This window comes from Acipenser ruthenus, unplaced genomic scaffold, assembly GCF_902713425.1.
Source record: "Acipenser ruthenus unplaced genomic scaffold, fAciRut3.2 maternal haplotype, whole genome shotgun sequence".
In the NCBI taxonomy this organism is placed as follows: Eukaryota; Metazoa; Chordata; class Actinopteri; order Acipenseriformes; family Acipenseridae; genus Acipenser; species Acipenser ruthenus.
This window is the reverse complement of record NW_026708086.1, coordinates 1-13,307: the sequence shown is the minus strand read 5'-3', so window position 1 is coordinate 13,307 and position 13,307 is coordinate 1. Positions and strand designations below refer to the sequence as shown.

The 13,307-nt window shown below is 38.8% G+C and overlaps 1 protein-coding gene across 1 annotated transcript; it reads right to left on the bottom strand.

Moving 5' to 3' along the window:
- Window positions 1–249: 249 nt before the first annotated feature.
- Window positions 250–13,272, bottom strand: LOC131728757 (collagen alpha-3(VI) chain-like). The gene is made up of 13 exons (XM_059019763.1): window positions 13,103–13,272; window positions 12,739–12,771; window positions 12,400–12,436; window positions 11,540–11,551; window positions 10,690–11,183; window positions 10,134–10,233; window positions 9,296–9,991; window positions 9,056–9,158; window positions 8,619–8,662; window positions 8,240–8,503; window positions 7,646–7,711; window positions 1,702–1,872; window positions 250–1,036 (listed from the first exon to the last, which is right to left on the bottom strand). Exons 5-13 carry the CDS (start codon window positions 11,095–11,097, stop codon window positions 996–998), a joined length of 1,893 nt encoding a protein of 630 aa, XP_058875746.1. The 5' UTR covers window positions 11,098–11,183; window positions 11,540–11,551; window positions 12,400–12,436; window positions 12,739–12,771; window positions 13,103–13,272; the 3' UTR covers window positions 250–995.
- Between the last annotated feature and the right edge of the window lie 35 nt (window positions 13,273–13,307).

Sequence of the window (13,307 nt, the reverse complement as noted above, 5' to 3'; positions counted from 1 at the left end):
AGGTATATCAATAACAATGCAGGCTTGGGGTATTTAAGTTTGTGAGGTCAATATACAGTAGCAGCTTCTGTGAATTAGCAGCTTATCAAATAGTTAACGTAAGGAATACAGTATATATATATATATATATATATATATATATATATATATATATATACATATATATATATATATATATATATATATATATATATATATATATATATATATATATATATATATATAAAACAATTACATCAGCACTCAGAATTTTATAAGAAAGTCTACTTTTTATTTTCTGTCAAAAATGATCAAAACCGTACACAATGTTGACAATTACATTCCATATTTAAGAGCTGGAACTTTTGTGTTTGAGGTTTTGTTTCCTGGAAGTGCATTATCTATATATATTTTTGTATTTCTCAATACTGAGCTGAGGGTGATTGTCATTATCGTCATCATATACTTATCTTTTCAGTTAACACAGAATATTGTAAACACTAACACAGTATGATATAATGAACAGCTAGAAAGAAAATCTTAATTGTGATGTCTTTGGGCCAGTACTGGCCCAAAATGTGTCAAATATATACCATCCTATGCATTAAAAATAATTGGACTGTGTATGTGTGCAATGAGAAAGAGAATCTTTGCCCTATTGAATAAACTTTGCTTTTTTGATTCCCGTTTGACCAAGATATTCATAAAAAAAGATTTCAAAGCATAAAAACGTCGTCCATGATTGGAAAATAAAAAGACGTAAGAGAAGTGTAAATGTGTAAATTGCATTCCAGACAAATTCAGCACCTGATCATCAAACACATTAGCACCAGTACGCCAAATCATGCAGCAATGTTTTTTCTTAAAAAGAAAAAGAAAAAAACTACTTCAAGAGTCTTCGTATCAAAAGCATCTGCAGGTACAGTGCAAGGTTCAGCATTCCCTTAGCTTCTAGTTGGCTGTGGTTATCTCCGGGTTCTCTTCAGAGGTAAATGTTGGTTTTCATTACTTTTCACTTAGGTTCCAATCGCTGCCATGACTCCAGGATTAACCGTCACTGAAAAAAAGAGGACCCTGTTACTATAGCAATGGCCCGCCCTGCCACCGTTTTTTCACACTCAGTCCCAACCTGTAAAAGAACTTCCCTCTTCCACACACACTCCCTAACCGCCAGTTGCAGACACTCTGGAACTCTGTACTGACATTTTAATGGTGACAACTTGGCAATACAGGAATTGCTGCTTAAATTGGATACAGCCTGCTTATTCAGGATATCTTTGCTTCCCCCGAGGCGTCCAGATAAAGCGGTGCCGACGGTATTCGAACTTCTGAGCTGGCTAGCATTTTAAAAACGTGCTCTTAGGTGCTTTTTAAAATGAGACTGAACCCTCTCTAAAAAGGGGTTTTATGAACCGATTTTAATTAATCAAAATAAGCTTTAACAAAACATTCCTAAAGTTGTGTGAGTAAAGCCCTATATTTCTAAAGTTTGGGCACAATATTGTACGCATTTTTACAAAATAGCTTTTTTTTTATCTTAGTGTTGTTATTTTACAATCCAAACTGCTTTTTCTTTTTGCCCTTTTTAAAATTCCAATGCTTCTGTTCTAGACTATTTTCATTGTTCTATTTTTTCAATCTAGTTTTTTTTTATCTTAGTTTTTCTAATTAAAACCACATGTTTTCTCTCTTTTATCTTTGAACAATGCAGGGATGTCTTACCGGAAGCACAGGCCTCCTCACACTCTGCCTGGGTTTCGAACCTGTTTTCATTTCCTCCGCATCCTCCATACCAGAACCGCGTGCAGCTCGATGTCTGGGCATCAAAGTACCACTTCAGGACGAATTTCGTACATGAGCCTTCCTCCTTCTGCAGCTGGCAAACATACCCCACTATAAAATAACACAGTGTAAACATATTACTATACACATAGAGAAGCTTTCTGGAGTAATATCCCACTCTGCTCATCCCACTCACTCTCACTGCAGCTATAGCTGTCTTTATGTGTCATTGCAAGCAAATGCATTGTCTATCCCCTTCAGTCACTGTGTGTACAATTGTACCATGCTAAGTTTCCTATCTATGCATCTATTTTAAAAAGTTGTGACCGAAGGGGATATCAATACATTTAAGCCCACAATTACATAATTTTCAATGCTGAGAGTTTCTAATTAAGAAAAAAAAAAACATTACAAGAAAAAACAAAAACAAAAAAACAAACAGCATCAATATTATTGCAATAATATTATTGTATTCAAGATACAGTATGGTTCACCCCCAATATGCATTTATCTTTTCCTAATTCATTCTTTTTGCAGAGGAAGTAAATAGGTGAATTAGAAAAAATTACATTTTAAAACCCAAATAAATTATCAATTTTGTAGCTGAAATGTTATTTGAGCCACCTTTCAATAAAGTGAATCAGCACAGTGTAAAATGTTCCACGATTGTTAATCTCAGTGGCACACTTTTCAAGGGCCAGTTATAAATTAATACTGCTTCACATTACTTTATTGCAATATTTTCCATATATGTAATGGTGCCGGAGCCAAATTGTGAAATAAGGGGAAAAAAAAAATATGTAGAATAAGATACGTTAACACACTTGAAATGATCGAGTTCATAACTTTTACAGGCACTGTAACCACACAGATTGTTTTACCCAGCTTAACACTCTTTTTTTGTCCAGTTTATTTATTTTTTTAACAAAACAAATTCCACAAAGCATTTCCATGCAATCACGGTTTATTTTCAAATGCAAGTCAAAGTTAACATGAGGCCAGCAAGGTTTCCTCTCTAATCTGGTTCAGTTATACTTCAGTGTGGTTCCTACCTTATGCTTTACAGCATGGATTTTCTGAGAGCAACCAGACGTGTTGTAGTAACCAGGTTAGTATAACACTGATACCTCTCCAGGCTGTGGCGAATGTGAACGTAGATATGCTGTTCTATTAATAGTGATAATCTCTAACATTAAGTCTATCAGAGTATTAGTTTACCTAAACTGCCTATAACACCGCAATCTGATCATATATTATTACAGGGAAAGTTTTACAGAAACTTAAATCTACATTGGATAAATGCTGTGCACTGTCCAGAGCACTATGCTTTATCCCAAGCACAAATAAAAACATATTTTTTGTCTTGGCCAGACTTGGTTTATTTTGGCAGGGATATAATTGAATGTCCTTAGCCCACTTTTCTTTGAAATGTATCATTCTTGGTTTGAATTGGAACCGGACCTGCACTGTAACACATTACTCTGTGCTCTGAATTCTCAGCCATGTTTGAAGAAAACCTTTTGGGAAATGGCTGGAACTCTCCCACGAGCTGCTGTAAATTCAATGAGCAATTGTTTTTATTATTTCTTTCACAGGGAGAGACAGAGATAATAGATATTGAATTGTCTCATTTACATTATATTTTTACATTATTTATTATGAAAGTAACATTATTCTCTAGGTTTGTTAAACTTCCTTAAATGTGCTCAAATAGTTCAAACACACTATTCAAACCATACCTGCAGGCCAGACTCCGTCATGCTCCATGTTCTGATTGGAACTAATGACTTCATAACTGAAAGTTTTACATGCAGAATAAGATTCCAGAATAAGATTTACATGCAAAAAATAAGATCCACATTTTAAATAGTAACTCACTGATTCCTTTAAAATGTGGAAACACTGAGAATATGCTCACCAGATTACTTATTTTCCACTTTAAACTGTTTAACTTAACCTGTTACCAATCAAAACAAAATTACCAAACAACTGTTTCACATATGGCGCACTATGCCATGCATGATGATGACTTGGAAAAGACATGTGGAAGATTTAACAACTTCGTTTTCATTCGCAAAACTGGCTTCAAACTGGCTTCCCATTGTACGGCTTCTAAAAATAAGAATGACTCAATAGGGTTTCATACATCTCAGTTCTGTTTAAAGTATGAATGGAAGAGTGGAATTAATTGTGTGTGTGTGTGGGGGGGGGGTTTAATTCTTTCTTGATTGGTACCAGATATGGTGGTCTTTTAGAAGCAGCTTTCACAGCAGGATGTCTCTCATCTTCAAAGCTAGCAATGCAGTAATGCCAGATTTTGGTCTGGCAACAATAACCTTTGGTGATCAGTGACTATATTGATGAGTGTTCAAAACCATGTAATTTAAAGTTCAGGTTTGTGTATTTGGAAAATGATCTGGTTCCAGTCCCTCTGTCCTACTTGGGTTTGGCTTTAGCCAGACTTTCAAAGGAGACACCAAACCCTTCAATGAAAACAATTAAAGTCTACAAACTGTAAAACTCATGCCAATTAACTTCACAACGCAACAAACATGGAATCGCCTAGCAACTTTAACTATAGTGGGAGCATTGTGTAGGCAGCTGTTGCATTAACCATGTAGGAGTTTGATATGTTTCCAAAGCAATAAGAAAGAAAGATATGTCCCCTCCCTTTAGTTTATCTTGCTCAAGCCAGCTGCTTGTATTTACCTGGGAATGATTTTTATTCTAGCTGAGGCTGTTGCATTCTGCTCTCTGAGGCTATAGAAGAAAATGTTTATTGTTTTGTAAAGCAGGCATAATTCTGTAAAACTTGAAAACTACAGCATGCTTGTACATTTGGTTAAAATATTGTTGCAATGACGTTGTACAGCCACTTTTTAGTACTTACATGGTTTTAAGCACTGGGTAATGCACTGGGTTTCAGACTCAAATTTATTGGCATTCCCTCTGCACCCACCATACCAGAACTGGGTGCAGATCCCGGTTTTGTTGTCAAAGAACCATTTAGCCTGATACTCTTTGCACAGTTACAATGTACTTCATGTGTAAATCTTTTTGCATGCTACATGTATGTACACAATTGTATCAGAAAAGGGTTAGGGTTATATCGTGCAAAAAGCTTTACACACTAAGTACATTGTAACTATGCATAATAACACTAATTCTGTGTGAGTTCGCATGTATTTACAAAGTAACTATTATGTAAATGCACATTAATTAGAGACACTTAATGTAAAGTGTTACCAATTATATTTAATAATAAAATAAGTCTGCATCCCTACAACCTTTAGCTTTGAAAGACAGGCAACCAATTTGTGATACTGCTGCCAGTGCTTTTAAGAGGTACAATTGATTTTAAAACCGTAGTTATGTCTCCTTTCCCGGTAAGTGCTAAACAAGAAGCCCGCATATAACTGTATCTATATACTACACTTAAGTATGTTACTCTATACAGTTTATAGCAACCAATTACTATTAAGTCTGCCAGGTCCCACTGGGAGGACAGAAGAGAAAGGGTTAAAATGTGGTGTTTTTTTTAGCTGCGGTAATTGCCAATCACAGTCTAGTGTACAGTCCAGAATTTTCAGAAAGTGGGGTATTAGCAAAAACAAAACTACACTGCTAAAACAGCTTAATCAGTCCCGCATTTCTTTTTGAGAGAAATAAGGAGGATCTTAACTATTTCACAGGGACATAAGCCTTAATATGTTCAAGATTTCACAAATACATTTTCTTTCCCTGTGTGTGGGGGTGGGGTCATGGTCATACAATATATAGTATATATACCATATAGTATATATCCCATCTCCAATGTCCTTTTCTCTCCAAAACTCTCGAAAGGGCTGTAGCCAGTCAGCTGATGAAATATCTCATGGATAACAATCTCCTGGAATCTCTGCAGTCTGGCTTCCGGCCGCATTACTGTACTGAAACTGCTCTGCTCCGGATTGTAAATGATCTCCTGCTTAAAGGCTGGTTCACACTGGGCAAATGATTATGCTTTCCTACACTTTGCAATGTTTTTATCATGGTTTTAAAAATGGGTGTTCCTAACCGGGTTGATTATGATCTATTATTTAAACAGGGCTGTTGCAGAACCTCGCACTTCAAAAGAGGTGCAAACGTTTTTTTTTTGACCAATCAGAATGAACTATGCAGCGAGATGATCACTCATTGTGAACTACCACCTGCGTACTGTTCGCAGTGATAGTGTTAATCGTTTGCCCAGTGTGAACCAGCCTTAATGCTGATGCTGCTGCTCCCCCTGTGCTTGTCCTCCTTGACCTAACAGCTGCTTTTCACACCATAGATCATGGCATTCTTCTTGACCACCTTTACAAGTATGCTGGGATTTCTGGAACCTGTCTCTCCTGGTTGTTCTCTTACCTATTCGGATGCATGCTGTCTGTTTTCTATGCTGGATGCAGTGGTGTTGCAAACCCAGTCACTTGTGGTGTCCCTCAAGGGTCTGTTCTTGGGCCTCTTCTCTTCAACATCCATATGTTTCCCTTGGGTCACCTCATCCACTAACACAGCCTCATATTTCGCTCGTATGCTGATGACACCCAGCTCTACTTAAAACTCAACACTGGAAGACCCTCTGCCATGGTCTGGCCCTCGGCTTGCATTCAAGACATCAAGGCCTGGATGTCTGCCAATTTTCTTCAGCTCAACACTTGCAAATCTGAACTCCTTCTAGTAGGATCTAAAACTCAACTTAAGAATCTCAATATAGCTTCCCTGAACCTCAGAAACTGTCTGCTGCTGCCTTCCCCCACAGTACGAAGCCTTGGTGTACTTCTTGACAGCAACCTCTCCTTTGATGCCCACATGGTCTCCGTGGTCAAACCTTCCTTTTACCATCTTCGAAACATCTCCAAAGTCCGTCCCTACCTTTCCCTCCCGGATGCGGAGATACTTTGTCATGCATTTGTCTCCTCTTGACTCAACTACTGCAACTCTCTCTATGGTGGTCTCCCGGCATGCACCATAAACCGACTGCAGCTAGTTCAGAATGCCGCTGCCAGGATCCTTACCAGATGTAAAAAATGTGAACACATTACCCCACGTCTTGCCCAGATGCACTGGCTACCTGTAAAGTTCAGGATTATTTTCAAAACTCTCCTGCTCACCTACAATGCCCTTCATTACACAGGTCCTGGGTACCTCTTCAACCTGCTGACCTGCTATGTCCCTGCCCGCAAGCTGAGGTCCTCCGAATCTGGCCTGCTTGTTATCCCCAAGCAAAAGTGCACAACACTTGGAATGCTTGTTTAGCTGTATGGCTCCAACTCTTTGGAACTCTCTCCCAGCTTTGGTGCGTGATGCTCCCACCGTCGCTCGCTTTAAACTCTCAAGACTCACTTGCTCTGTCTTACTTTCCTTGCCTCTTGCTTTAAGCCTGATATTTGTTATTAGCTGTTGTGTTTTTTTTCTCATGTTTTAGAATTCTTTTTACATCCTAGCCCTGTATTTCATGTATTTTGCATTTTTTATTTTTTTGTTACTGTATCTTGTAAAGCACTTTGTGATGGTGGTCCACTATAAAAGGCGTTATATAAAATAAAGATTGATTGATTGACTGAGATTAGATATCCAATATGGTTTCCATTGTAGAGAAACATATACATTACTGATAAATATTTATAATTAAAATATTTGCTCAACATCAATCTCATTAGAATCAAGTAACCTTAAATTTAGCCATAATATATAATATACAGCCCCACAGATACGTCTTGCAGTAGTTTCATGTCTTTAATACTATCAGTCTGTATTTGGCTGTCAGCGTAATGTTCTCTGGTTATAATGCATTTAAAAAAAGAAGCAGCTCTAACTGTGCCTCAGCCCGTGGTTCATAGGCTGCATTGTAGGCACTGACCTGTTTCTGGCTTCTCCAGCGGGTCGTCAATTAAAGTGGCCTCAGCAGCTTTCTTCTCAGCTTTTTCTGAAAGATACAAAATACAATGTAAAATGAGTGGACACCTTACATTTCATGTGAACAGGTTGAGGTCGTCAATGGTTTCCCTAATATAGATTTACCAGGGTAGGTATATGTGCAGTTAACCAAGTTTATATTTACATACATACTCATAGTTCCAAATGACCATGCTTGCCTGTGTGCTCTTGATGCGCTTTTATTATGCTTTCCTACACTTTGCAATGTTTTTATCATGGTTTTAAAAATGGGTGTTCCTAACCGGGTTGATTATCAACGATCTATTATTAAAGCAAGGCTGCTGCAGAACCTCGCACTTCAAAAGAGGTGCAAACGGCTTCAGGGCTTGTGAGAATTCTGGAATGTCCAAGTCATTTTAGAGCACCAAACGCCGGCCCCTGCATGCAGAATCACATCCCATTCCATCCACAAATTATCCTCTGTCAAACAGCCTGTAAAACAAGCCTGATGAAAGTTACCCATGCAATTCTAGGGATGGCACCCCAGCATTTCCAGATAGAAAGCAATGAAACTCACTGGTGGTGATGATCCCCTTGTATGTGACTTTGACGTGGGTCCTGAGGTATCCAGTGATGACTACGTGATACCGCTGGCTGCTGTCCAGTCCTTCGATGAACAGCTCGCTGCCCGTCACATTCTTTCTCAGCACGGGGGAGTGGTCTCCCAGTTTCTTTACGATTACTTCATAATGGTAATCCTGCTTACTATCTGGGCTGACCCAGTGCAAGACCAGGCTGGTTGAACTGATGTTAACAGCTTGTATTTCGCCAGCCTCCACTTCTAGATGAAGCAAAAAGCAGTACATGTTACGATAAATATAAATCTATTGACATACTGCACTTTAAGGTAATGGGTGGTGGCAGGTTATTCTAATTTATTTTGAATACTGACATACCTTTGTGTTTATTCACTGGAACTGATTGGTTTTCCTTGCCCTTTCTACAAAAAAACAAAACAAATAAAACAACCAAAAAAAAAAATCAGTAATATTTTGACTTTGATGAATTAACCTGTTAACATAACCTGCCAGGAAAAAGGCTGAATTAAAAAAAAAAAAAAAATTGAGAAAATGATATGATTTTGCAGCTCCTAAAATATTTTAAATTCCTTAAAATGATAAAAAAAAAAATGCCCCTATGTCAGACTAAAAATGCTTTGACATCAAATAAAAGTTTTTTTTTTTTTTTTTTTTTTTTTTAATTATCACTGTCTTGCTTATTTACCTGGATCATTCTTTGTCATCAGAATAGTAGAAGGCTGTCACAGGACACATGCTGTTATGGTAGTTTCCCCTGTTTAGCGTCTGTAAATGAGTTGCATGGTTACACTTACGCATGCTTCTGTGAGTGTCTGAAAGGTCCCATCCAGGGCTGGTCACTTTGGAACCAGTCACAGTTCTTGCTGATCTCTGGAGGCAGGTAGAAGGCGTTTTCAGCTGTATAAAGAAACAATGAATGCAAAAAATAAAAATTTTAGGAGACTTAATGGGACCACAATCTATTCCAAGATCCTATATATTTAAAGCATATGTTCAAAGGGCTCTGGACTCACTCTATGGACTGTCATACTTACCACTAACAAGTTTAGGGAGCAGACGGCCAAATCGCTGCATACGCTCTTCGTAAAAGTGAGATGACCTCTCGACTCTCTTAAAGAAGACATCGGTGGGTTCACTGGCCAAGACTGAGAGGTCCTGGATGCTCACTTTGCTGCCGATGCCCAGCACCACAATGAAGAAGCCTTTGCACTTGGCATCGACCACGATCTTCTGCAGTCTCTCAGCCTCATCCTCCATCACTTCTCCCGTCACCATCAGCACAATCACCTTCAGGTTGCGGGGATGTGGCACCGCCTCGAAGACATGCTCGATGGTGTACTTTATGGCACTGCCCAGGGCCCGCACCCCTTCCAGCTGGGGCATTTTGTTCTGAAGGAAGTTCCTGATGTCCTCTTTTGATCCGTAATCCGTCAGTCCGATGTCCACCTTGGCTGGCGGCAGGATTCTGTTCTGTTTATATTCGTAGGGGGCATGCTGGACAACAGATACTCGGGCGTGGTGCTCAGATGTTTTGGGGTCCGATGCAATTTCCAGCTGTTCTACGATGTGGGAGACATACCGTTTCATCTCCACAAACTGTCTCGGACTGGTGCTCTCGGAGCTGTCCATAAGGAAGGCGATATCGATGTCGACGTCTGTTGTGGGGGACCTTCTATCTCTCGTGGTTTGAGGGAGTATGAAGTCACAGGTGGAATCAGGGCTGCAGAAATCTGGAAGGGTATTTTGTTTTTAAATCGCAAGGCTTTGCCAAAAACATATATTAATGTTTGGAACGAACCCCATTCAAGTATCACATAACTGTCAGTATTTCAGAAACAGATAATGTTATGTAAGCAAAGAGAAAAGACTTACCTAAACAGACATGACAGTTAATAACTTTTTTGATGGTTTGGTTGAATTGTGCTGGTCCAGAAGGAAGCACAAGAACTTGTGCCAGTCCAGTGCCGTTGATCTGTGAGACAGAAATGAATAACAGCATTAAAAGCATTTAAGAAGCGTGGGCACACTTCCAGTAAGTAGTTTAGCATGACATTCAATCAGAAACTGTGATTTAGGCCAATAAACATATTCATATTTTTGCCGTTGGCAACTTCAGTATCCTTTTGGCAGGAATTTGACATAATTTACCCATGGAAGGAAAAATATATATATGTTTAAAGATTTTTTAACATGTGGTTTAAATGTACAGTACAGGGACATTTTTTTCTTTATTTGCGTTATTTTTGTCTGAATGGGAATACAAAAAAAATGAAAAAGAATCGGGCTCCTCACAGGCCCCTAAATGAAATATCTGGTATTGGTGCATCTTTAATATCTGAACAATCCTGCTAATGATGTTTCAGTGAAAACAGCTGTGAGAATCCAGCGCACGGTGCTGTTTGGGGAATGAATGGGGAGCTCCACCCACCTGCACAGCTCGGTTCAGCACCCCATCATCCCGGTTGGTGAGGAAGACAGAGGAGATCCCTGCTTCGTAGAGCTTCATGGTGGCAGCGCTGAGCGTGGGAGAGCTCTTGGTGGGCCCGTTGCTGAAGAAGATGGCCACTTTCCTCATGAGGAAGCCACTGCGTACCCTCTTGAAGGTGTTCCTGGCCACAAAGTTCATGGCGCTCTCCAGGCTGCGCTCCTTGCTGGTCTGCAGGTGCTGCAGGCCCTCGATCTGCTGGATCAGGGTCTTCTTCTTGTGATTGTCAGAGAAGCGAATCTCCGTCATCACCTCGTTGTTGTAGGTCACTATGGCGACCCGCGCCCCCCGCGGGCAGTTGCTCTCGGCGATGGTGAGATTGCGCACGATGTTCAGAATGCTGCGCTTCATACGGTTGAACACCTCCCTAGTAACACCTTGGGAATTATCGATGGCGAATGCCAGCTCGGTTGGGTACAAAGGGCACTCCTGTGCACCTGAAAATACACACACATTTTTAACAAAATACACTTTAAAGAAAATAATATAAAACATTACCACTAACAAGTTTTCTGCAGAATGCTGTATAATTAGCTGGGAGGCAATCGGCTATAGGTGTGATTCACAGTTAGGATATTTATTGTAGTGTGGCCTGTTAAAATAAAATGGTGAGTCCTTTCCTAAAATGTTGCAAGGTTCATAGGAGGAACCCATAAGACTGAATGTTTTAGTACAGTTTGGCTTGTTCAGCTAGTTTCTCAGTCGAAAGGCAAAAGGGCAGCACACATACATGGGTTTACTGCTCAATGCACAATATATCTGAAATATTCAAACATAATTTGGAACAACTTACCATAGCAGCAAGCTGTGAAGAGGAAAACAAGGGGAAAGAACAGTTTTAGTCATTTGAAAGGCAACGTTAAAAGACCAATACAGTTGTACGGGATCCACAGTAAATTGCTTCAATAATACTAAAACATGTACTAGAGAATGCATGTATTGATGACAAAAAATAAGACCACTTCTAAACTGCAGAGATATCAACCAGCATGAACCTCGAAGAGCTCTTAAAGAAAGCATGGAACTCAGTAGCACCAGACAATAATCCCAGACAATCCCTTTGCTTGCTCTAGAATGGGACAGACATTGTTAACTGGTACAGGAATTAAATCCATATTGCTAGCAGCGGCCAACTGAATATGCTTTAAATTATTCCAAAATATGTCATTTGAAAGTGAAAAAAATGAATGTTGGCAGCACAGTCAACATTTATATTCATTTTTGAATGGATTACAACATATATATATTTATTAAATTGCAGCAAAAATGTGATCGCTTAAAACTGTACTTTGTTAAAGACCAGAAGTGGTATATTATTGCTCTTATAAACAGTCTCCTTTTGTTTGGGTGATTACTTATATTACTTTACACTTTAATACTTATTTGATACTCGCTAATGATGTTAAAGAAAATAAACAAATCTGATACCTCTCTGGGAGCCATGAATTACAGTTGTGAAAATATTCACAGAGTGATGGCAGGCCAATAAACTTGGAAACCGAAATCATAGTTTTTGCTAGTTTGAACCAAATGTTCATGGGCACAACTATTACCCAACTGGAATGATATATCAAGCAACTTTAAGACAACGGTAGTCTTGTGGTTGTTTACAAGTATGGGTTAGAAATGGATTTATAATTAAAGTATACTTACGGCAATTTTCTTTAATGTTCCTGACAAGGTCACATTGCTGAAGTAGAATGACAATTACAAAATAATAAGTTATTAGTAACTCTTTCTGGTGACTTATTCTTAATGTACAGTAGTGGATAACTCAGTTTCAATGGTGTTTGTATGTATACTAAAGACGTTGTGCACTTGTGTGTAACATCCTACAGAAACAGGTAAATGACATGGACTATTAATATTTTATTTTTGTTTTATCAACATACACCTACACTTATTCTATCTCTGTGCAGTTTTCAGTCCTTTTTTTAAAATACTGCAGAAGATGGGATGAGTAGTAACAGAAAACAAAGATCAATTCCATACCACAACACCTGGCCCTCTTGGTCCTTTCTGGCCCTGTAACCGTAGAGATTCACAGACACATTACAGTGGAACGATTCATGCCATTTAAAAGTAATTATAACGTTAATTAGAATGCCTTAATTGCATATTGTATGACTCTGTATTGCTACTGCCTGCTATTTTCAGTATGTTATGCTTTGTAACTCATTTATTTATAGATGCATTTTGAACGACCTGTTACACATCCTTAATCTAAAACATTACCTGTGTTTTTGCTTTTTACATTTTTACCAATGTGCTTTTGCAAAACCTTTTTTTTTTTTTAGAAACAGCAAATGACACAGTTGGTAGACACATAGTTAAACAGCGTAACCTAAATGCTTACGTATGGTCCTGGGAATCCACCCTCTCCTTTTTGTCCAGGGTCACCAGGGTTCCCTGCATTTCCCTGCAATGCAACAAGACAGCTGGTTGTGAGCAAACCATATGCATGTACAATGCAGTACAGGTTTATGTTTGCTATTACATACCATGCATTGCTGAGGGCCTCACAGCTTCCGGTTATTATCAGAACCATGTGAAGTAAGAGC